General features: G+C 34.8%; 3 protein-coding genes across 5 annotated transcripts in view; 1 reads left to right on the top strand and 2 right to left on the bottom strand.

The window, feature by feature from the left end:
* Positions 1-9,607: 9,607 nt before the first annotated feature.
* Positions 9,608-10,092, bottom strand: LOC141429105 (uncharacterized). The gene has a single exon (XM_074089306.1). It carries the CDS (start codon positions 10,082-10,084, stop codon positions 9,761-9,763), a length of 324 nt encoding a protein of 107 aa, XP_073945407.1. The 5' UTR covers positions 10,085-10,092; the 3' UTR covers positions 9,608-9,760.
* A 225-nt stretch (positions 10,093-10,317) lies between these two features.
* The window catches only part of LOC141429103 (sodium-independent sulfate anion transporter-like), a 45,469-nt gene continuing 30,998 nt past the window's right edge, over positions 10,318-24,788 (bottom strand). For all 3 annotated transcript variants that reach the window (XM_074089300.1, XM_074089301.1, XM_074089304.1), the window contains exons 9-12: positions 20,190-20,335; positions 19,500-19,787; positions 17,158-17,302; positions 10,318-11,606 (exon numbers count right to left, since the gene is read on the bottom strand). In XM_074089300.1, coding sequence (XP_073945401.1) covers positions 11,554-11,606; positions 17,158-17,302; positions 19,500-19,787; positions 20,190-20,335 — 632 coding nt within the window. In that variant the 3' untranslated portion in view covers positions 10,318-11,553. The remainder of the gene's footprint in view (positions 11,607-17,157; positions 17,303-19,499; positions 19,788-20,189; positions 20,336-24,788) is intronic.
* Positions 23,172-24,257, top strand: LOC141429104 (uncharacterized). Its single transcript, XM_074089305.1, has 2 exons — positions 23,172-23,611; positions 24,122-24,257. The coding sequence occupies exons 1-2, from the start codon at positions 23,312-23,314 to the stop codon at positions 24,155-24,157; spliced, it is 336 nt and encodes a 111-aa protein (XP_073945406.1). The 5' UTR covers positions 23,172-23,311; the 3' UTR covers positions 24,158-24,257.

Below are 24,788 nucleotides of genomic sequence, written 5' to 3'. Positions count from 1 at the left end.
TATACTATTTAATACAAGAGTGAGAGGAATGGTACGATACGAACTTCGATTTTCGAATTTCGGAGTAGGCGCTCTGGACTCACATCCCTAAGTTTTTCGGTATTCATCTGCAAAATCACACAAGCAAAGAGCTTTACGGTGAAGGTCAATATCGTGAGAAAACCAAACCTGCAAAGTAATTCAATGGTGTGTGTGAAGTTCTCACTGCACACTGAGCCCACGTGGGAACCACAGTCCGACCCCTCTCATTCGAATGCAGGTGAATTTTAGAGAAATTACTTTAACTAAATACTTTTTCTTCTATTTTGCTCTTTTATCTGTTGATAAACTTTAAAATATTTGTCCTTATTTTGAATTTTATTTTCAAACAAACTAAACCAATACGTCCTTTTTCCTCGTCTACATCGTTATTAATTGGAACTTCTAAGTGGAATTTCGGGTTGCTAGATCAAAGATTTCAGAAGGCTGGTCCTTGAAGAATTAGTCAATTAGTCTTAACTTATTATAGATTTATGTCCATATGTTTAATTAATAAACAAGTAGGTTTTATAATTTGCAAACTGCACGAACTTTTAATACCTAAAATGTAGATCGGTTTTCAAGTGATGTCATAGTTTGTTGAGGAAAAAGAATAATGTATTTATTATAGCCAAATATGGCTGTTTTTGCATTGAAACTTTGGGAATATTCCATTAAAGAGGTATAACAAGAATGACAGCGATTAAAACCGCAGCAAAACAAAACAGGCCTAAGGTTCAATGTCACGTCACTGATAAGAAAAAAAAAATAATTAAGTAGGTACTTATATTAACTTTTGCATTAGGTACGCGTATGGATTTAAACTAAGTTATAGGTAGTGCCACGAGAGTTGAAGTGAATGATTACACACATAGCTACAAGACGTCGTGTAATGACAGCAGCATTTTGACACTTAACTATTCATTCATTTCATTCATTTTCCTTTTGTGCAATCAGTTCTTTTTGAAGCTGTGTGTGTAATCAATCACTTCAACTCTCGTGGCACAACCTTTAAAGTTAATCAGGGTGTACGTACAGTCGGTGCCCTTAAATAAAATATTCTGCTTTTCCATTCAACTCCTGTCGACTGTATATCTCGTAACATGTTAAACTAAATTGTTTATTGATAGCCATTTGTTTCTAGTAAATATATCAACTTAACTAGGAGAGACTTATTCAAGGGATAAGTTCGCTTTTGTTCATCTCTTTCTCTTGTTAACTGTCATTTTCATGTATCTTTTGTACAATAACAAGTTATCAATACACTACAATACACATACCTCGTGATGTCAACGGTAGGATAAATCCGGTTAGGTACTTATTGCTTTTGCAACATGCATAATCTAATTTAATATGTACCTATATTTACAGTCGAGCACTTAAATGTACATAATATACAGCGTGTAGTTTTGATACTACCTCAAACTGTAACTAGACGAATATTTAAGTGCTGTGAACCGATATCAAAACAAATTGTTAATTTAGAATTAACTACCAGAGCGTAATTAATTTTTGAAATATTTTGGAGCAGCAATGTAATGCGTACAATAATTTAATACGAGAGAGAAGCTGTCACGTCAACAAGTGCGACGTTTTAAATAAAAACAAAGTAGTATCACGTAGTGATACATTGCGTGCTAATTAATTTTGTAAGGAAAATAATAAGTCTAATTATTTTACTAAAACATAATAAAACGTGATTATTGGGGCCTTCACTAACTACCCTTAAAGTTTGAGGTAGTATCAAAAATACACGCGTATATCTGATGGTATTCTCCCAATTTTATACCTAGCTTTAATTGAGTTCACATAATTGGAGATCTTGGATTGCCTACAACTGGAAATATTAGAAACGTATATTTATTTGTATATAAATGCGTTGAACGATGGAATGAAGCCTTTGATGTGACACATGGTCTAACTAATTCCACCTAAGGCACACATCACTCAGAAGTTAATTAGACTCGTATAACAGGCTCTTGTGATTACCATTTGCGCGACGATGGCGCCTTGCCGGCCTTAACAATAACTGGCACATTGCCTAACAGTTGAGCACCTTGTACTAGGTATTTATAGATAGATAGTATTTTGCCCTGTTTAAGATAAATTTTAAATACTAGGTATAAACAAGTTTCAGCGGTTTTATACTGGAGGGCTACTACGAAACTCGAAGTTCGTGTCGTGCTGTCCCTCAGACACTTATCCTGTTTAATACGAGAGCGAGAGGGACGGTACCATACGAACTTCGAGTTTCGTAGTAGCTCTGCAAGTGATTTTGGAGATATAATTGAGATCATCCCTGTATAACTTGTACAAGTCAGTAATGGAATACAAGTATTTTTAAATAGATCATATAATAATGAAAAAATAACACTCCTGGATTGGCAAGCGAAGCATAGAACGTCCAACAACGAGCTGGACGGACGACGTGGATGAAGGCCGCTTCCAACCGAAGCAACTGAAGTTATACGAGGGAGGCCTATGTCCAATAGTAGACGTCCTATGGCTGACATGATGATGATGATGATGAATAAAATGTGTAAACTAGCCTTTACCCGCGACTCCGTCCGCGTAGAATTCGGTTATCGTTATCCCGCAGGAACTATGCAATTTTCTGGGATAAAAACTATCCTATGTCTTTCCTCGGGGCTCAAACTATCTGTATACCAAATTTCATCTAAATCGTTTGAGCGGCTTAGACGCGATGAAGTAACAAACAAACAAATAAACATACAAACTTTCGCATTTATAATATAAGTAGGATAAGATGGCTAATTAAGGATCACCCTGAGGGATTGCCAATGTATTTATTACTACATTGGCAATCCCTCAGGGCGATTCTATCATTAGTTTATATGAACCTTTTTAACATTAAAATACAGTTAATGATCTACTTGTAAATATTTTTTCTTTTTCCTTCTTCTCTTTTTCTTCATACTCCGTATTTTATCCCCCTTCACAATGAGTCGAGAACGCAAGAGTGTGCTCATCCTTTTAGGCATACAATTAATTTTACTGTATCGTCGGTTTTGCTTGATATCAAAATTATAATGAAACTGAAACTGTTAGATATAGGTACCTAGTCCGTAATATGTCTAACCATGAAAGCTGTGTAGGAAAACAGTAAATAAAAATAATTAAGAGGTCATTCACTCCGTAATGTACCTATGTATGATAGTTATGCGTATACCTTTACTTACCCGAATTTCATTTGCCCGAATTTCACTTGCCATACCAACAAAAAGGATTTTTTTAAATGGTATCTAATAGAATGCAGTAGTTTAGGTTAGGTTAGTTTAATATCAACTCTGGAGAAAATACTATTTCAGAAATAAATTACTTTATGGCAAATGAAAATTATGGAAAACGATACATTATGGCATATGAAATTCATTCAAACGATAGAGAACCGTAGTTATGGTTTAGGTATTGATATTGTAACAATGACGCTGTTCATACTGATTAAACTATGAACAGCTGCAGAGCAGCAACTTGTTGAATCATTTGGGTTGGTTAAATACAAGTACTCTATTATTGTTTAAAAACACAAATTAGTTTATTTAATTTAGCACTTCCAATTGTATTTGTATTATTCTACCAGTGGACTGACATCAACAGGCCATCAAAACAGACCCTTTACTGTAATTTGATAGTCTCCAAGCGGCGCTTTTCCGCCCACAGCTGATTACCGGGATCGTCACATATTTTAACGTTTTGGTCGTAAGTGTTAAACTTTACCGTTTATTCCAGTGCCGTATTTCAAGCAATTGTCCATAAAAAGAGGAACTTTAGTTTGGACCCTTTAACATCGCTGCCTCCCTATAAGCTAATTAACTCACCTCTCCACTAGTTTGGAATCCCGCCGGTGGCCTTGTTAAAACTATCGCGACCTGCCCTCGGCTTGAACGGCTTTACTGGCCCAACGGAACTTAAACATCTTTCCACGCAAAAGGGTATCAGCAAAAGGTTTTTCAAATGCATCGAACCGTTTCCCCTAAAAGTATCCAAGGATTAAGTTTCATCAAAATAATTCTGTTCTCCCTTCGACGATCCGATGTTAAACACAAGTCCTTGTACGCTTTAGACAAATCCTATTAAGGAATATTTTAGCAATTTAGTGTCAGTTTTTGGTAAGCTTTATGTTGATCTCAAACAAGATTACGGTTACGCTCTGTCAATATAATTCGCTTGAGACAAGAACCTTTATTGACTCAGCCGACAACAGGCCAGAGTGCTCGCATCAAGACAATTTTCCATAACGCATTTCCGACGCTCTCCGCGCCCGCGAGCGCCGTAAATGCCGCGTCATCATTCCACGAGGAGGATTTTCAAAATAAGATAACCTTTCAGTGCTCGCTCCGTTCCCGAGGAGCGTTTTACGAGGGTCCGACAAATCCCCCGAATGGTTCCGCGTGCTACTCAAACTTGCCAATTCGTGTCCCCCAACCCGCGTTTCAATTTACCCCTTGCGTCGTTTGCCTTGGTCGAAAATAAAAAAGTAACATTTTGTTTTGCAAGCCACTCGAGAGTGGCTAGTTATTTTTATGGCTGTTTTCATGATTGACACTACATAAAATCAGATAAGTTCGATCCCGAGCTGCCTGCAATGACCATCACACGATCCCGAGGAACGAAAACGTCTTCGAGATGTGACGATGAAAAAGGGTTAAGGAAAGTAGAGCAAAGGACACGACGTGACAGGTCACAACTCAGCCCATTCGATAGATAATCGTTTCTTATATAATAAATAATACAAACATTATTTTATTGAAGTGATTTTTATTACAAAGTTATATAATTCATCGAGAGTGCCTAAAACCACATTGTAAGAAAATTAAGATAAAAACAGCACATTAATTCGATTTTAATCCCCTCATTGATTTCTTTTCGTCATCGGTATAATCCGCGAACTTATTAATGTCAAACTTGGCATGAGTCGAAGCCTTGTTCTGGGCGTTTATTGTTTCTAGATTTTTCTTGAATGCATTGAAGTGGAGTTCGCGATCAGCTGCGTCCTTATATTCTCGATTGTAATCCTTTATGAATTTTTCGAACAAACTATCGGCTTCATTTAGGTCGTAGACCGTACGATCGGCAGCGGTTGTGTGCGCCATAGCTGCCAGAGCAACTAACACGAGTAGACTGAGCGCATTCATAGCGTGTGACTGTGTGTGTTGCTTCGTCGAATGGTTAGATCACCACTGGTCAGACGCATATTTATACTTTGTTTGTATTACCTACATTGAAATTTTTCCTTGTTGATACCACAATGTTATCAAGTTGGTACGTGACTATTACTCGGTATAGGTATATTTTAATTACATTATCAATATAGAGTAAATAATACGTGTATTAATAATTACGCAGACCTAATTAACCATTTTTTTATGTATTAACCCCGATGGAAAGACGGGTATTATAAGAGTAAGTTTAACCTGTGTATCTGTATGTCTGCTGTGGTATCGTAGCTTCTAAAAACTGATGATTTTGTTAGATTTTTTTGTTTGATAGCAAATTCGATCGACATGGTTCTTAGGTATGTTTGTTGGAAGTAAAACCAGATGTTCTCCAAGTCTTCTGTTCTTCAAACTGCAGACAGGATCTCGGCCAATATTGAAACTAAGAATTTAAAATTTTAGTGAAAGTTAAGTTTTTATACGATTTTCTATATCACTTACTCTAAGAGGTAAATCAGGTTCTCATGATGACCAGCTACTTGTAAAAGGATATGTGTCAATATTAAAACCTAAAAGTTAAAATTTAACTTATTTTTTTTAGTTGTGGTAGTAATTTTTTACAAGGTAGGTTAATAAAAAAAAGACAGAAAATTCTTTGTAAACAAAAAAAAAATACATTGTATTGATCCTCTACGTTTTATATAAGTAGATAGGTCAAATATTTTAATTCAAGGGACATTAAGTCAATGGACCGCTAAAGGTATATTTTATACTTCTCCCGACTAAGTGCCAGGTAGTTCCTTTAATTAATAGTCTCCTGACGCAACGATGCTTAAATTAAAATAATATTGTACTTGTATCGAACGTAGAGGGTCAATACGTAGTTTTTTCTCTAGGTATTTTGTGTCGGGGATTTCTTTGATTCATAATTATTCTTTCGTTAACACTCTAGGTAGTTTTAGGTAAATAAATAAATAAAAATTATGAAAATGAATTCTGTAAAAAAAAACCAGATTATTAATTAATATAATTAAAGTTTGCAACCTCAAGTTCATCGAACTGGGTATCTTTTTAAATGTGTTTTTTTTATCTCTTAGGTGCAACATCTGTAAAGAAAACCCTTCTTTATCACAATCAGTACTTAACTTACTGTATTTAAAGTAGCTTATGCCCGCGGCTTCGCCCGCGTGAAGTTCGGTTATCGCGCGCTGCTCCCTCGGGAAATGTGGATTTTTTCGGGATAAAAAGTAGCCTATGTCACTCTCTGGCCCATAAACTATCTGAATGCCAAAAATGACGTCGATCCGGACAAACATACAAACACACAAACTTTCGCATTTATATTATTAAGTATGGATTTAGTAAGATCGTATGACAAATTAAAAAAAAAAAAACAATCGTTATCGTTATTATTACTTTATTAAATACATTTTGAAATCACATAAAATTAATTAGTACAGTAATGGATGTGCGTGAGTTAAATCACTGTGTTATGAGCCACTAGACCCAAATTGCATTACTGCTATTACCTACTGTTTTATACAAAAAATAATTATTTGTCAAAAAAATATAGGTAATCAAAACTTTATTTTTTCGAAATTTGTGAAACACATTTTTTCTGCTTTTTGAGAATATCATAATTACCAAGTCTACCAACTAGTTTCACTTTACCGATATTAAACTCCGAAAGGTTTGTAGAGGTTTGTGAGGTCTGTAGGATCATTCTGCTTCTATTCTTTTATGTTCCTCGTCCGTGTAATCGGCTACTGGTGTTATTCAGTACGTTTCAGTAGATGGGTGGCTAGTTCATTTAATCTACGAAGGAACTTCTTGAATACCTGGTAATGGATGTAACGGTCAAGAGCGTTCTTGTAATGGCGATGGTAGTCGTTCTCGAACTTTGCAAAAAGAGCTGCAGATTGCCTCAGATCGTAAGGCGCAGGGTCAAAGTATGCACACATTGTTGCAGCCAGGGTCACCAGAACGAGTAATCAGAATACCTTCATCGCAATCACTATTTTACAAGCTTTTATTTAGTTTCACCTGTCCCGTTGTCTGTCTGTCTGTCTGTTTGTAATCAAATCATACAAGTTAAATTTGACCAACTTCCAGTAATCAGATTGACTTGAAATTTGGAATACTTATGTAAATCGCGTGAGAATTTAATAATCAAATAGTGACATCCTGGTAGTCTAGCCTGGATCGTCTCCGCAGGACGGAACTCTTCAACGGTTAATAGGATCGACTTGAAATTTGGTATGCAAATGTAGTTTGGGTGGCAATGCAAGTAAAATCGACAAAAAGTACAGTCAACAAAAAAAGCTTGTATTAAAAATGAAAGATTGAAAAGAAAGTGATTTAAAAACGCATTTATACTAATAAAGTACTTATCGAATTTTTGATTAGTGCCAAATAAAAGCATGACGCTGTAAAAAGTTTTCTTCTGCGCATGCAAAGGCTACTAGTTTTTCAGGGTCCTCTGTTGAAACGCATAAATTTTTCTGTAAATTTGCAATGTTGTAAATATCCCATCAAAATATAAATGTGTAATGAGAGCTAACTTCAATATTAAGATTATGCGTCGTTGTTGACTTCGCTGAAAAAAGAATTGTGATCTATGCAGGCGCCGAGTTATTTGCTATGGATGTTATCCCTATAGAATAGTAATGCATTTGCTCCAAGTGTCCACGGGCCACTCCCCACCACCACTGCTGCATACCACTGCATACCAGTGCTGAATACCACTGTATTTACAAAACAATACAATACAATGACTCTTTATTGTACACCAGAAATAGTAAGCGATACAGAAAACAAGTACACAGAATGAAAACTACAAGGTAAACAATAGGCGGCCTTATAGCTTTAGAGCGATCTCTTCCAGGCAACCTTTTTTACAGAAAGAAGTAAGAACTAGATGACAGCAGGTGGTTACTTACAAATTAAATGACGGATTTGCTCGTTCACCACCTTATTTCATTTGTGGATAGGAAGCGCATAAATGGGGTCTTAGTCAGCAGTTATGCCCATCTTCAAGGTTTATCTTGCAACGGGAAATTGTGTAGATTATTAGGGGTCAAAAGTGGCTCCAAATAGTAATATAACACACGGCCCCTGCGTCGCCAGTTTTCTTCTTTTGATCTTGGCTTGACACACTGCCGCGCGCCTAGATATACTTCCACTGATTATAATAAGTCATAAGCTTGTAAAATAGCGTATTAAGTGATTTGAGTTGATGCACTTTTCATCTGGGTATGCGACGTACATTTATTCAATTGTACTTTCTAACATACCGCGGAGTCTAGTAACGAATAATGGACCCTTTTCGCAGAAACGCCTGGAGATAACAAGCTGAAATTAATACCAAATACCTACTCAGGTCTGCTACCCTTTATAGTAGTGAAAATATCAAACTTCTAAGTTCAAGAGATACAGTGATTACTTAAACAAGGTGTTCCCATACAAATTGGCGGGGAATCAAGCCTATATAATAGAGTACTTCAAGTTGTCCAAGGAACTTGGAGCTCTTATTTGTAGCAAAACCAAAAAAAAGTCTGAAACTTTCATTTATTTACGTGTCATCTATGTATGTGGTAACGATCAATCTAAAGTAATTTCACGCGTCTTGATTAGGAGCCGGGCTCTGGCAACTCTGGATATTTACAAAAGCTCAAACAAAAAAAAAATATGTGTGGTGTTTGTTCTATGGTGATAGGGGATGGGGAAGAATATATATTTTTAGCATTATTATATTAAGTTTATAAGATAAAAGCGTATAACTAAGTACCGAGTTAAATATCAATGGCATAAAAGGTCAAACTAAGTAACTAATCACAGCTGAAAAATTATGTATTTATGAAAAGTTTATACCGTACAAGAAAAAATGAATAAATACGATTGACAAAGCTTGAGGTACCTACATGTATAAAGACAAACTGTTTTCTTAAGAGATCTTCACTAGTCAACTTTTGAGTAGACTAGGGGAGAAACAAAGTGTCAGTATAAAAGTCAGAAATAGGTACTCGCAGGGGAAACTATAGGTAATTGTAATTTTATAAATATAATATTAAAACTTTAAAATTTAAACTTTTAATAATACTTACACAGTAAACTACATAAGAATGCAAAAAAAAAACAAGAAATGTTTTCAAAAATTTAAGGAGAAAGTATGAGCCACATCTTGAATAAGCCTTCCTTCGAAGAACGTAATTAGTGCGTTTGAAAAACTAAATGTCTAAGGGTCAAAACCACTTTTAGCACTACACGTCAAGGAATTCCATTATAATTTTATGTTGGTATTATTTAATGTTTACTTAAATTTGTAAGGACTCTAGGTGTAATTTTAAAAATAATAAAAATTAAGATTTTACCAACTGCATAAAGTCATGATAGGAATCCACAAGTAAACAAAATTTAAATCGAATGAATTTATTTATAATTCGGAATATGGAAACTTTATTTTTATAAGGAATCTGTAAGACACATTATTTCTGTTTTTTGACAAAATAGTAATTACCAAGTCTACAAACTTGTTTCACTTCAACGATAATTCGTTATCGTAAGGTCTAAATGGGTCCAAATCCTAAAGCTTGTTTTTTCTCCTCGTCCGTGTAATCAGCGAATTGTGTTATTCCCATCTTGGCAGTAGGTTGGTGTCTGGCCGCTTCATTTACTTCTCTGAGGAATTTCTTAAACGCCTCGAAATGGACCTTACGGTCAACTGCGTCTTTGTATTCGCGATCATAGTCCTTCTCGAATTTTGAAAACAGAGCTGGAGCTTGTCTTAGATCGTAGGGCGCATAATCTCCGTCTGCGGACACCGCTGCAGCTAAAGCGACCAGAACGAATAACGCGATAGTCTTCATGTTGAGTTTCGGTTTGACAGTCATCAGTACCGTGAACCCTTTATATACCAAGACCGGAGTCATTTCAATACTTTTTACGACTTGCAATTGTTTTCAGAATCATTATATTATTTTTATGTGCATGACGTTGATAATACTTCTAAAACGAATCATTATCCGACATTATTTTTTATTACTTATGAGTGTGTATTGTGTTCCGGGTAGTGATTTGTGGAAGATACGTAGATATCTAAGAAAAGGGTAATAAAACAACTAGCTGTTAATATATAATTTAATCTTTACTGACAAATAATGGCTTTACAATAAGGATTTACGTCAGTAGGATCACAGTTTGCTTTGTAAAATATGAAGACCTAACCAAACAACCGACGTATTTATCCGTTCCAATTGCTTCACAAATTATATACAAATATTAGCAATTGAGCAATTACGTAGAATTATTACAAAGTTATAATTATTTAGGATGGGATATTATTGGTAGGTATAACTTTTAGCTTGATATTGATCCAGTTTGCCGTGCTATGACAATCGACGTAACTCGAGTTGCAATTTTTTCATGCTGACATTAATAGCAAAGCCTTTTTTACAGCAAAGTAGACTGATTTAAAAAAGTTAATGGCTATTATAGTTTTGAAAAATCACTGTTCAACAAAACTAAATTTTTTGTTGCAGCAACACAGTGGTTTATCTTAACAATCACGTAGGAATCTTGAAACGATTATTAAATAGTTTGGAAGGATTTTTTGCCTCTATATTTTGGTTATTAGACATTTCTTGTAAATTTTACTATATTTGGCTATTCCAGCTGTGTTAAAACGACAAATATTGCAAATTTGCACAATATACTTTTTTTTTAAGATACAGTGTAGGTATTCTCATCGACCAACAATACCTAATTCACAGTAAAATGACATTTGAGGAACAATCAAAGGAAAACTAAAAAGCAAGTTTTCTCGCGAGGCAACCAGATGAAGCAAATTTTTGTGGGACTACCTACCACACAGAGACGTGAGTATATCTTACATTAGTATAGATTCCAAATCAGTCAAAAATACATAAATGGATTTTTTTTGTAATTTCACTTATCCCTTTATTCATAAAAAGCTGTTCATCTATCTGATCTAGAAAAAATACTTTGTCTTGGCAAAAGGGGGTTAATATTTGATATTTTATTCACGTTTCTGCATGTGACAGCTTTAGGTTTCAGAATAATGCCTAAAAAGCATCTGCTTTGGGTGACTAACTTAGCCATTCAGAGGTATTTGAGTAAAAAGGAACCTCTTTAGAGCGTGTAAACAATCTAACACTTTCTTCGACACCTGTTATCTTTGAGCACTTACGAAATATAACATTACAACTTTCCTTACTATAATACCGAAGTATGCTTATCCGAAATAAACTCTGCTTAATATTGCATTAGTTTTCAGCACTTACTACGTACTTAGGTAACATTGTTATTTACGTTCTAACTTGACACTAAGCTAGACTGAGTGCTAAAGTTGTGTATCGCTAACGGCTAAGTGGTGATCGCCTGATGAGGTAACATCTGGAACAAAAGATAATTAAAGCTCATTAAATCGGGATAGTTATAAGAAAGTTGGCACATTATACCGTATCACGATGAAAGCGTTTAATATGTATGTAATTAGATTTTGTTCACGGATAAAGGTCTAATATATACAATACAATACAATAACTCTTCATTGAACACCAACACATAGTAAGCAATACAGAAAGCACCATGTATATACAGATTTTTTAAAGGATATATTTTTAAGGAGGATGTATGTACTTAATTTGCAAATAATACACTCAGCGGACAAAATTTGGCCCACTTTACATACAAAATTACCAAATATTGCATACATGGTCATATTTTTTGCCGCTCAGTATAAAAATGTGTGGGTACTTTACATTACTAGATGTAGAGTAGAGGTAGGTGTAGAGCCATATGTTTGAGTTCAAAACGCGTCAGTGCAGTGCAGCTGGTGGTGATATTTGGGTATATGTGATTTGTGTGTGTGTGTGTGTTGGTGTTTTATTATTTATTTATTAATTAACATAAGAAAAAATACAATTAATCATTTATCGCATCGTTAAACCGCATTACGGTTTGTATCGATGCTGCATTCCGCAATAGTTATAAATAACAGTATTTATAACTATTTACTCTAATATGTGTTCTTACAGTGTGAAGGTGGAGGAACTGCATGAACACGTTTATTTCATAGACGTAGCTGTGTATAGTAAGGACGTAGGTGAGCAAAGTAATTGTTTATAGTTCTTTTATATGGACCACCGCAAAGTAACGTCTGATTTACATATTACTATTTAAATGATCTACGGTTATTTAATGTTTTTTTACGCGGAACCATGATCGCGAATATCGCGATGTTATTGTCTGATATGTTTATCCGTTGCTTAGTACCCATAACACAAGCTTTGCTAAGCTTACTTTGGGACTAGGTCAATTGGTGTGAATTGTCCCGTGATATTTATTTATTATTTATTTATACCCGCGTGTGCGCTCGTGTAAACTATTCGAATTATAATTCCGCTATTTTCCTAAATGCGTAAAGTTTTATATCGTAGTCTTCGTTTACATACGTTGAATGAAGAACATCAGCTAAATGTCATATACCTAAAACTAGCAGTTGATATTTTAGGATTTAACAAGCGTGGATCCCGATCTCGTGGAAATTTCGGAATAAAAAGTAGCCTCTGCGTGCTAAGTAAGTAAAATTAGAGTGGAATGTTAGGGGAATTTAGCAAAATATTATTATGTGTAGTTTATAAATATGTGCAGTGCACGTATCGTATGTATGCAAATTCTTTATAGTACAAAAATATAGAAACGAGCACAATAATAATTGACAAGCGTTGAGATTCATGTACACGAACGAACGAATTTATCTCTTTTAGTCATTCTGTGAGTGGATGAGAGAAGTATTAAATTATAAAATATACGTGTATTCGTCGGGGGGTAAAGCTAAAAATCATTAATTTTTCCCCTTATATCTCGGTTACGTAGGGTACGTAGATACAGACACGCACATATGTACACACAAACTATTATATTTATAATATTACTAGGATTCCCATTATTAACGGCTGGCCACATTTGCTGTCTTCTCAAACATCTAATGAACACGCTTCCATCGCGTTTCAACTACGCGTGGCTGACGCTGTTAGCCAACGGGTGTGACACGGAGCCGTCAATAGCGCTGTAAACATCAACCTTATAACGTCGAAACTGAACAATTTACCATATTTCATTATTATCCATTCAGCCGTTTCAGCAAGAAAGACTCGAATACATACATAGACACTCATGCACGATGCATGTAGGTACACACAAACTTTCACATTCATATTATATTTACTATTAGTATCGCAAAGTTTCTATTGGATTTTGTTTTTCTTTCTATTGTACAGTAAAGAGTTTACATACATAAATATTACTAGGATTCCCATAATTAACGGCTGGCCACATTTGCTGCCTTGTCAAACGTCTAATGAACACGCTTCCATCGAGCTTCGAATACGCGTGGCTGACGCTGTAAGCCAACGGGCGTAACGCAGAGCCGTCGCAACAACGCTGTCAACATATCAACCTAATAACGTTGCAACGGAAACATTTCAACAAAACGCTATTGCTAATTTTCGTGAATCGGCAAACATATTTTGGTCAAAATGCGGCGTTGCCAAATTAACACGATTAGCTATGTTTGATGTTAACAGAAACAGACAGCGGAAAACACGGAGAATTGTGAGATTGCGAGTAATAAAGCAATTATTATTGGAAAATATGTATCTCAAGCTATAATGTAGTAATGACTTATTTTTTAGAAGATTGGATATGAGATTTTGTTATGATAAATGTCTCAGAATGCTCGGAATTAACTGTTTCGTTTAAATGAAAAAAAAAACAGAACCTTGAAAGAAAAAGACAACGTTTCTATTGGTTCATAAATTGATACATATTCTTGGAACATCTCTGGTGAAAACGCAGCCTTAGGTACCACAATTAATGATAATTTATTTTTCCATCCTAACTAATATTATAAATACGAGAATAACTATTTTTATCTGTCTGTCATCACACTTCAATCGCTGAACCGATTTAGCTTAAATTTGATATAGCGATAATAAACCTACTTTTAGACCTTGGGAATTTTGTCGATAGGGATGAATGAATTCTTGGCAGAAGATGTTGCGGGCAAAAACTAATAATTTATGAAACAAAATAATGTTAAACGGCTCACGATTATGAGTGTAAGTCAGGAACAGCCCTACTAGTTTCGATCTTCTCGAAAGATCTTTATCAAGATGATATGCGTTCGCGACGGTAACGCAAAGATCAAAAGTAGTCGGACTGTTTCTGACTTATAATCGTTGTTTTGTCATCATCATCATCATCATCATCATCATCATCATCCCAGCCTATATAGGTACGTCCCACTGCTGGGCACAGGCCTCCTCTCTGAACAAGAGGGTTTGGGCCATAGTTCCCACGCGGGCCCAGTGCGGATTGGGAACTTCACACGCACCATTGGTTTGCTTCGAAGGTTTTTGCAGGTTTTCTCACGATGTTTTCCTTCACCGCAAAGCTCGTGGTAAATTTCAAATGTAATTCCGCACATGAATTTCGAAAAACTCAGAGGTGCGAGCCTGGGTTTGAACCCACGACCCTCTGCTTGAGAGGCGATAGGTCAAACCACTAGGCCACCGCGGCTTATACTAGGGTACTAATTATAAGTTTTATAAAAAAAAATACCTAGGAATATGACTGCTAAAACTTTTATATTAGGTACCTCTTAATCATTTTATTTATCATTTTACCCACTACACGAATATGGAATGTACAGTCAACGTCATAAATAAGTGATCACTTTTGTACCTTGTCACTTTAACGTCATGTTTGAAAAGCTATACGAAATTGTGTAAGTAACGACTGAAAGCGACAAGGTACAGAAATGATCACTTATTTATGACGTTGACTGTACCTATAAATAGTGTGAAATCTTCTTAAATTTCCCAAAAGCTGAAGCCGATGCTTTTAGTTGTTTGGATACATGACTCGCCTGTATTTTCGTAGTGCCAAAAAAGGAAATTTGGATAGTTCCGAAGCCGTCCATCATAGTAGCGTGTGACGTGGAAGCTGTGTGACAGGTCTCATATTGCCTTAATGTTGCTATCGTTTCAAAGGTAACTTATTCAAGCGACTGAAAAAGTTTTGTTAGATGTTTTTTTTGTGGTGATTGTAAATATTTTTGTTGACTTTACTTACAAATAAATGTAAGTCATCTAATCTTCATGTGACTTCCATAAGAACATAATTATATTTTAAGGGCTGAAAGCATAAGCCCTAATGAACGTAAATTAGTTTTTTTTTTTTTCATACAAATTAATTCGGCACGCAATGTATCGGTAACAAAGGTAACAACTGACACTAACATTTACTGCGTCTGAAACGTCAAATAAAAGTTTGCATTCCATTGCTGCTCGAGAAAATGATAAATAATAATAACTGTCCATTAGTAAAGGTAATTGTTATATTTTTTCGAGAAAACGGTTCTCAATAGTTTAAAGCTATCGTTAATTCAAAATTTATTACGTTGTAGTATACGAAATTTCAAGTTGATGTTAGACAAGTAAGTAGTTAAGAGTAGTATTTGTTTTGCGAGACCATAGTATAAGACATTAATGCTAAGTAGTTATTGTTATTGATCAATGATGCACTGTAAGCGTGCCGCAATCAGCGGCAGATAAATCGATTGCGATTTGCGCTCGCTGATCATCTTTATTATATGTAATCTGTTAAAATATCTTGAATAAATAAAAAGTCAGACCAAACACTTAAAGTGAGTCAAATTTGATTACTGATTAATTGAATTTTAATACACAAAATGTAGCATGATACTGCTTTACACTAATTTAAAAAAAGGCTTTCATCGTATCGGGTTTATTGGTTTTAAGGGTCAGAAATACTGTCGACCGGACAAGCCGCAGAATCGCGGTTTTTCCAGGACTAATTAACCGAACGCTTCAAAATTTCGACGCTGCAGTGATGCAAAAGTCAGTGCCATTACATGGAGTATCGAATATACTTGATTAAATTGTATTATGTCCATTTTTAGGGTTCCGTAGTCAACTAGGAACCCTTATAGATTCGCCATGTCAGTCCATCTGTCTCTCTGTCTGTCTGTCTGCCTGTCTCTGTCTGTCTGTCTGTCTGTCTGTCTCTGTCTGACTGTCTGGTCTGTCCGCGGCTACGCTCAGAGACCGTTAGTACTAGAAAGCTGTAATTTGACATGAATATACATATCAGTCACGCCGACAAAGTGGTAAAATAAAATAAACGAAATAGTTTTTTTTGGTACTTCCCATAGATGTAAAGTGGGGGTGTTTTTTTTTCTTGACTAACCCTATAGTGTGGGGTATCGTTGGATGAACATTTTAAAACATTAGGGGGTTGCTAAGACGATTTTTCTATTCAGTGATCTCTGTGCGAAATATTAAACTGTAAAGTAAAAATCTTCATTAAAATCGAGCCTGTCCCCTCCTCTAAAATCTAAACTGTGAGGAGGAAAAAATTGAAAAATTCAGAATGGTGGTAAATATATCAAATTTACAAGGAAAATTATAGCGGCTAAGATTGTTTGAGAATTATTAGTAGTTTAAGAGTATTTGAGTTGATATTTGCCTAAGGTATAAAACATACCTAAACTTTGAAGATTTCCGTACACAATACGAAATCCTTAGAAAAATATTACTTGATTTTTTCGTAATGGCTACGGAACCCTATCGTGGGCGTGTCCGACACGCTCTTGGCCGGTTTTTAACCTATTATAATCAATGTAAAAGTGATGGTGTTTTCAAAATGTATAAGTAAGTTAAGTATTGGACTTTAAGTCACCGTAGGACGTTTTCACGGTTAGAATCATAATGGTTTTCCTTCTCAAGCAATGCGATGTCATTGTAACATTTTTTGTAAAAAGGTTCTACAGTAAGTCAGCATGATCTGATCCTTGGTACCTTCTGGAACTTACTTAATAAAGTTTCAAATGTCATTCCACAATTATAATTGTTATTACCTGTGAGTATTCTTAATAATTGGTCTCTGTCACAGCATATAGGGTCAGCTATGACACTGCTAAGCTGCTCTTTCACCAGTGGTCGAGTGTCACACCACACCACCATTCCGCCACGCGACCATTCTCCCACCAACATTTTTACACTCTGCAAAATAAAAACATATTTTAATTAAAAAAAAACAACCAAGAACGGGTCGGGCATGCTTTCTAAAAGCTTGATTAAAAACTAAATTGTATCTCTCATTTTATGCATACAGCGGAAGTTGTGATAGACGATACAATGTAAATTTAAAAAATCATTGCAGCAAAGATTAATACACTCAAATCGACTTAATACAAAATAACGTTTAATTTAGCTTGTATAACTAAACAAACTGAAATACGTGCTTTTTATTATGTACTTTGATGCAATGAATTGTATTTACATTTGAATTACTTTACACTGTCGGAATATGGCTAATTTCAAATTCAAGTAGTAAATTGTCAAATTATGTAGTTGTGTTGAATAGAAAGAAAAATAGGTACCATCAGCCAAATAAGTGGTCTATCAATTTTTAAACAAGTTTCTATCAAATAATATGTCGCTAAAGTCGAACTTTCAAGTTGACAGACACGTCTATTGGCATTATTGTTTTATGACATGCAAACGATTATCACCTTTAGGGTGGTAGACGACCTATTTGGCTGAAAGTACCACTGTTAAGTTAGCTAGATTTTTCTCAACAGAGTTTATTCCGAACCTGTAATTGTTTCTTTGAGATTATTACTGATTGTTATAAGTGATTGGGAGAAAGTAGTATTTTAGGGTAGCATAGGGTACCTAGGTAATATTATTTTAGAGGTATGATTTGGAGACGATTACATAGAGAACGGTTAAATGTTTCAGTCTCATGTCAGATATTTCAGCCGTTGAATGAGGGAAGTTCTACTGACACCCTTGTGAAAGTTTATCACGATTCTTTAATTGATATCGAGTGGAAGAAACTGAATCGGGTACCAGGGTGGGACCTTTTCATAGTCAATTTCGCTAGGATTTCTTTGGCAGATGTATGGAATGTCAATATGATACCTGTAACACAAATGTACGCAATTCAGTTTCTTTGACTGTATTTATCTACCCACAACGAAATTTTGTCTATATTTATTAAAAGTGCAATAGGTACGTCAAAGACGCGACCATCGTCCTGAATGAAAAATTCTAGAAAAAAATATTTGCAACTGTACTTCATTAGGACTTGCTCAACCAATGTTATGGATATAATTTGCGATATCTTGTATATTTTAACAAAGATTGTGGTTCGCGTCAACATGGCATGGGATTGACGCTGCGGCTTGCGGTATGCTGCATATTCAATCATCTAAGTAACCCCAATTAACATTAAAATTCGAAATTTACTCTATTAGTCTCTGTCTCTCTGTCTGTCTGTTTGTTACTTATTCCCACTAAACCTTTTGATAACATTTGGTATGGAGTCTAAAGCAGCGTTTCCACCAGAGATGTGCGAGGCTGTGTTGCGAGGAATATGTTTTCCATTATCCAATACGATAGAAATGCTTCATTTACCGTGTGCGAGGTTAATGAAAAATACATCTCTCTCGCAACATATCCTCGCACATTATTGGTGGAAAAGCTGCTTAAGACCCTTGGAAGGAAATAGGCCAGTTTATATTTCGAAAAATGGCACAAAGTCGAGGGCAACAGTTAGTATTTCAAACCCAATTTACTTCAAATTATATAAGTAGTTATTTTTTGCCGCTTTCTAATTCTTACTTTTACTAATCCAAACGAGTACCGAGTTTTTTTATTAGTCGTATTTTATGACTCAATTGGCTAGTTTTCGTGATGAATAACATATTAGGTACAATTTTATTCATATGTCCAACAACCGTATCTTAGATCATAATTTAAAAAAAATTGCCAAAAAATCGAATGCTTTAAAAATGACATAAAAACCAAAAAAAACGTAAAGTTGAATTTCAGATGTTTTTGCATTTAAACTGCATTATTAAATGAATATGAAAAAATATTCGATCTTATTATTTGAGTGCGTTTAGAGATTAAAAGACATTAAAACCATCGATTTCATTTTTAATTGCAAAAAGTCGTTAACTGTAATGGACAACTTTTCACTAATAAAGTACTTTTACTGAAGGTTTGTTATTATGTAAAAACCCACTACCACTACCGATTTTATATTAATTTTAGATATCATCCTTATCTTCCGAAAACGTTATGGTAAAGGCCGCCTTTCCAGTAGTTTAATTATTTAAACAGCTTTTAAGAAAACTGTTACCACCTGGCTCTTTACTCACATACATAATAATATTCAGGGCACACTAACCTGTAAAAATGTATAATCCATTCTATATAAAGAGTCACAATGTACCACAAGTACGCTTGATGATCTTCTCAAATCTGGCATTCCTATTACTGGTGTTCCATTACTACATCCATTGGCTGCACCGTTTAGAACGCCATCTGTGTTAAGCCCTGAGATAACAGTAAGTGCTTGTAAGGTACTAGCTTTTGAGTTTCTTAGTTGAGAGAGTTTTGATCGCACTCTCTCTGCTCCCGCAAAATGAAGACCGCCAACTGGATGTATTGCGTAATGAGGAGGTAGATTGCCCTCCTGAAAAACATAAATAAAAAAGAAAGTGTAATTTGTCACTAACACCCGGAAGACGTCCTCTGCTGAACAAAGAGTTCCCCCATAGAACGTCGTAGTCAAATGTGTGATATTTATTTTTACCTACATACTATATAACTTACTACCGTTACCGGTGTATTTCTAAAATAAATGGCTCAGATTTTGACTGAGACATTTAGGGCTCCAACGCTGTTTGTGTTAAGTCTGTTTGACGTTCGTGTTGATTCATGAAGAAGTGAAGGGGATGGGTTTTCAGCATGAAACCACATGTTGCAGACGTAACTGCTAATGCAAGTGTATAATTGAGTGGCAATATAAGTCATTGATGTGGACCTCCGCATATTATTCATTATCAATCCCACCAATTTGTATAAAAATACTTACGTCCACATATTTGACGTCCAGAGGTGGACGCGAGTGGTAATACAGCAGTAATAACACATCCACACCCACACCACAGATCAGCCCGATCTCGATGCCTAGTGCAAGACAGCACACGAATGTGCCCACAAGTGGTATGATGTCCAGCCCTGGTAAAAAATGCAATATTGTAATTACACATAACTTTTAAAACAAGCATTTCCATAGTAGTTTCCGATTCCACTAAATTTACTTTAAAATACGTGGGTCAACAAAAAGTGCATTTAGATGTGAAATGTGTGGATTTTTTATGCCATTGATGTCCCAGAGCCGTTTTTTCGGCGCTTTGAATCATCAATATTCTGGTCGTGGTGGACGCCATTTTTATTTATATAACTTGTGATAATAACTCCTGGAATGCAATTGTACATTTTTGTGGTGTTGTTGAACGGCATTCTTTATACTAGATGTTCCCAAAATCAACGCCAAAACTAATAGAGTTGATGGAGCAACGTGCATTTTTCCGTATTAGAAATCATAGGTTGTGAGATACTTTAAAGTATTCCCAATTAACTGTGTGTAAATAAAAGTGCCAATATTTCGAAAATCGTGAAAATTTTGCAAGGTCAAATTTAATCTTAAAGCTTGCCTTAAAGCCTTCTTATTTTTTCGGTCATTTTAGAGACGCATGATCTTTATGCATGCTCGTGTTAAGGAACCATGTCGAGACTAGAAAAGTATAGGTACTTAAGTCTTTTCTGAGGTTGCTTATTACGAATTAAGCGGTAGAAGTCTTGCTTTTTTGCAAAATAATTAGTTAACAATTAACTAATTATTCTGAAAAATAGCAAAAGCTGTTCAATATGAATCGGTTAAGTTATCAAAAACTATCAAATAATTGTATGGGTAGTAGAGCAACTTTAATACTGTAATTATGAAATTGTGGTTACAGAAATAGATCTGATTCATTTCAAAAGAATTTGTTTCTGTTTCTAAAACTTTCGCATAAGCTTATTGAAATATCTACTTGGTTACCCTTGGTTGCTTAGTAACTCTTGCATTTGGAAATTTTCCAGTAAATGGATATGTTTTATAGCATTCAATTAGGATATTATTTAATTTAAAGGGTCACAATGAAATTCAACACCAAAATTTGAATTAATATTTTGAAGTGCGAAATTTGCATAAAATTTATAATTGATCAAGATTTAAAAAAACAAAGCTATGAACCACCGTATAAGGAAACTTCTTCAACGTAAAAATAACACCATAGAAATTGGTCCATCTATTTGGAGCTACAATGCCACAGACAGACAGACAGAAATTGGCGTCAAACTTATAACACCCCTCTTTTTGCGTCGGAGGTTAAAAATAATGAATTCATTGTATCGTCTAACAGTATTCGAGCTAGGATCACTAAATTTGTATGACGTCAAAAAAATTATACAAGTACGATTCATTAAAATATTATTATGAAAAGGACATTTTTGTTATCGTTGTTTGTTTTTTGTCTGCGAGAGTTTAAATTGTTGTGCGTATGACGAACGTTTGACAATCACGCACAATTTCCCGAATTTTATTCTAGACAGGACATGTTTGTTTCGGTCTGTTTAGTTAGGACAGTGTCCCTGATGTTACTGATTTCCTTCGCATACGCTCTCATCCCAAACAAGGATTACCTCTTTATTTGGGCTAAGAATAATATGTGCTTGTTATTCAGCAAACATAAAGTTTTGTAAAAACCTCAGGCTAAGTTGACTTAATAATATTTTATTAAGGCAAATAATGTTGGTGCTGAATAATATTTCCTTGCAAGGTATTTTCTAGTTACCAAATGAATTATTTAACTTAAGTATTAAATTGCTTGCCAACGTGAAATTAATGAAAAAGTAGGTATATTAAGTACTAGTTTATTCCCGACGATTTGACTCCGAGGAAAAATAGAAAATAGCTGCCTCCATAATATCCCGTAAGAATTTCGAAACATACCTTCTTCGTGCACGTCTATGATTTTTCAAAATATATCTATACCGCAAGTCTCTAGCTACAGTAGTTTGAACTGTGCATTGTCTGTCAGTCTGTCACTGACTCACATGAGGTACTTTTTATAGTTAAAGAGAATAATTTTCAAATCAGTACGATGTACAACCACAATATTGTTAATGGAATCTTATGCCCGTCGTCCACTAGACATATCAATCAAACTCGGTCGACTAAAGCGATAATAACTTGGCGAGTACCCATCGGAGGGTTTAGACCGTTCCTCTTAGAATAATTTAATGAAACGCCGTTCTTGGCATCCGTCGGTGATGAAATTTCCTCGTTGCTCATTATTATAGGCTCGTTACACAATTGTTTGGCTTTTACGTTATTAGACTTGCCTAATTGAGTCACATGCGTTGAATCACTTAAACATGCACAATGTTCAGAAGCACCTTAGACTAATTGCGGTTATGAGTTTGTTAATGCATAATTTAATGATTCTTTGTTTGTTTTCGGGAAGCGAGTATGATTGTTAAGCGTTGCCTTGCTTGATCATTATTAGGAAGAAATTTTCAAGATTAACCTTTGATATTATGTAGACACAATCAACGGAGAACAGCTTTATGAAACCAATGTTTTACTCGGTAACGTTTATGTGAACGGATCGTGCACAAACTTACATTTTATTAATTAAAGTCCCCATTTTTCTTACTAAAAAATATGTATTTTCAAAGGAAACCGTCGATTACTATTGTTTTTTGTAATCAAAAATGTTTGGGTTCATTTTTAATACTGATAGTTAAGTATTTTACGTTTGCAAAAATAAAAATAAAAAGCAGCTTTTACTTCTTTATTAAGATTATATTGCTAGAATAACTGCATACGAACTTTTTATAATTATATTGTGTGTTGAGTAGACGGAGACAGCAATAAGAGCAATCAAAGGTGCAGAATTGAGGGACCAACGCAGTAGGCTAACCGGTTTTTTATACCCACGTGATCACCTAAATGTCAACAAGCTACAATATTTTTTCTTCAATACACCTTGTGTTATTATGAATCAGGAAATCGTTAACGTTACACGGTCTTAATCCACCGTAACTTAAAAGCCATTGTATCTTATAAAACCTTGGTAAAATGCTGATTGTGAGTTAGTGACCACAATGAAACGTGATCTTACGTATTTGCTGTTTTTAACGCTGTTTTGCTGTAGTGTTTCGCAAAAATCTGGACCAGTTTACGACTTAGACAAAGCGCCGGAACTGTTTGACGAATTCATTGTACTATACAATCGGAATTATACTGCGGAAGAAAAGAAAATGAAGTATGAAATATTTCGAGAAAACCTTGTCGATATCAATAGGATTAACCGTGATGACAAGTTAACACGGGTTGCGGAAATAAATGAGGAATCCGACTTAACACCAGAAGAAAGGCGTAAAGCCGTCAAACTTCCAGACTCGGTGAGTGTTTTGCTTAATTTGACCATTAATAATCATAGCATCCGAGTGCTTAAAATGAGGTAAAAGAATGACATAAATTGGAATGGGGCTTATTTATTTACCATAGAAATAGTAGCGTAAGATTGAAGTGTCAACAACAACATTTATTAAAAAAACGTCAGCAGCAACGGTTTAAATTTGCATATTAAATATTATTAATCTTCTATTGTTTTACCTAGAAAAAATTTGTGATACACAATAATTGTTTCTTTCATACACATATTGTTATTATTTTGGTCATAACTAAAGATTCTAGAGCTACATATGTATTTAATCTGGTCCTTAAATATAATGTATGCTGTAATAGGTAAGTTTGTATGCAGAGTGGGCCAAATTTTGTGCCGCTAAGTATATTATAGATACCCACCTTTGCTTCGCATGAGTGTTCAATTTTTAAACAGGCAATTAACGTCAAGAAAAGAAATAGCCGAATAGATGCAGAAGTATAATATCGTTGATGTTTTTTTTCAGGTTGGGCGTCCAGTTGGTCGACAGTTTAAGAAATAAAATCTGTTTTTTATGAACTCTTGGATTTAATATATTTACAAATAGGAAATTAATGTTTTACTATTCTGCATTTATGAATGAATGCTTTCAATGATATAGACGTTCTTAGTTCTTCGTAATTATATTTTTCGTTTACAAAAGTACCTAATATATGTATATATGAGCGTTACAGATTACGAATGTGATGATTCTTTTATCCATTTGGAAAAAAAACTTAAACGTAATTAAAACAATTTTGTAAGTACTTATTAAAATAAATAGTGTAATAATAATATTAATTATGCAAGAGGACGCACGCCCATAATACAAGTAGAGGAATTTAAACAAGTCATTTTGGTTAATTTCGCGACTCGTGACTAGTTCTCGCTCGACTCAATATCATATATCAGTAGTAATATCAAGACAAACTGAAACGATTGCAGCACATGTATTATAGAAGCGTTTCAAATTGATTATTTATACTAGCAAAACTTATTTCTCTTGTACTTTCATTTAATAATGATAAATCTAGATTTATGAAATAAAAACTTATTGGATTTTAACTAACGGTAACCCAGAATATCCATATAACAAGAAGTTATTTTCAAATTAATGGCAATAATTGCTAAAAATGTATGAGACCAAATTGACC

Source organism: Choristoneura fumiferana, chromosome 6 (assembly GCF_025370935.1).
Source record: "Choristoneura fumiferana chromosome 6, NRCan_CFum_1, whole genome shotgun sequence".
NCBI classification, from domain to species: domain Eukaryota; kingdom Metazoa; phylum Arthropoda; class Insecta; order Lepidoptera; family Tortricidae; genus Choristoneura; species Choristoneura fumiferana.
Note: the sequence above shows the minus strand (reverse complement) of the source record. Positions and strands in the feature narration are given on the sequence as shown.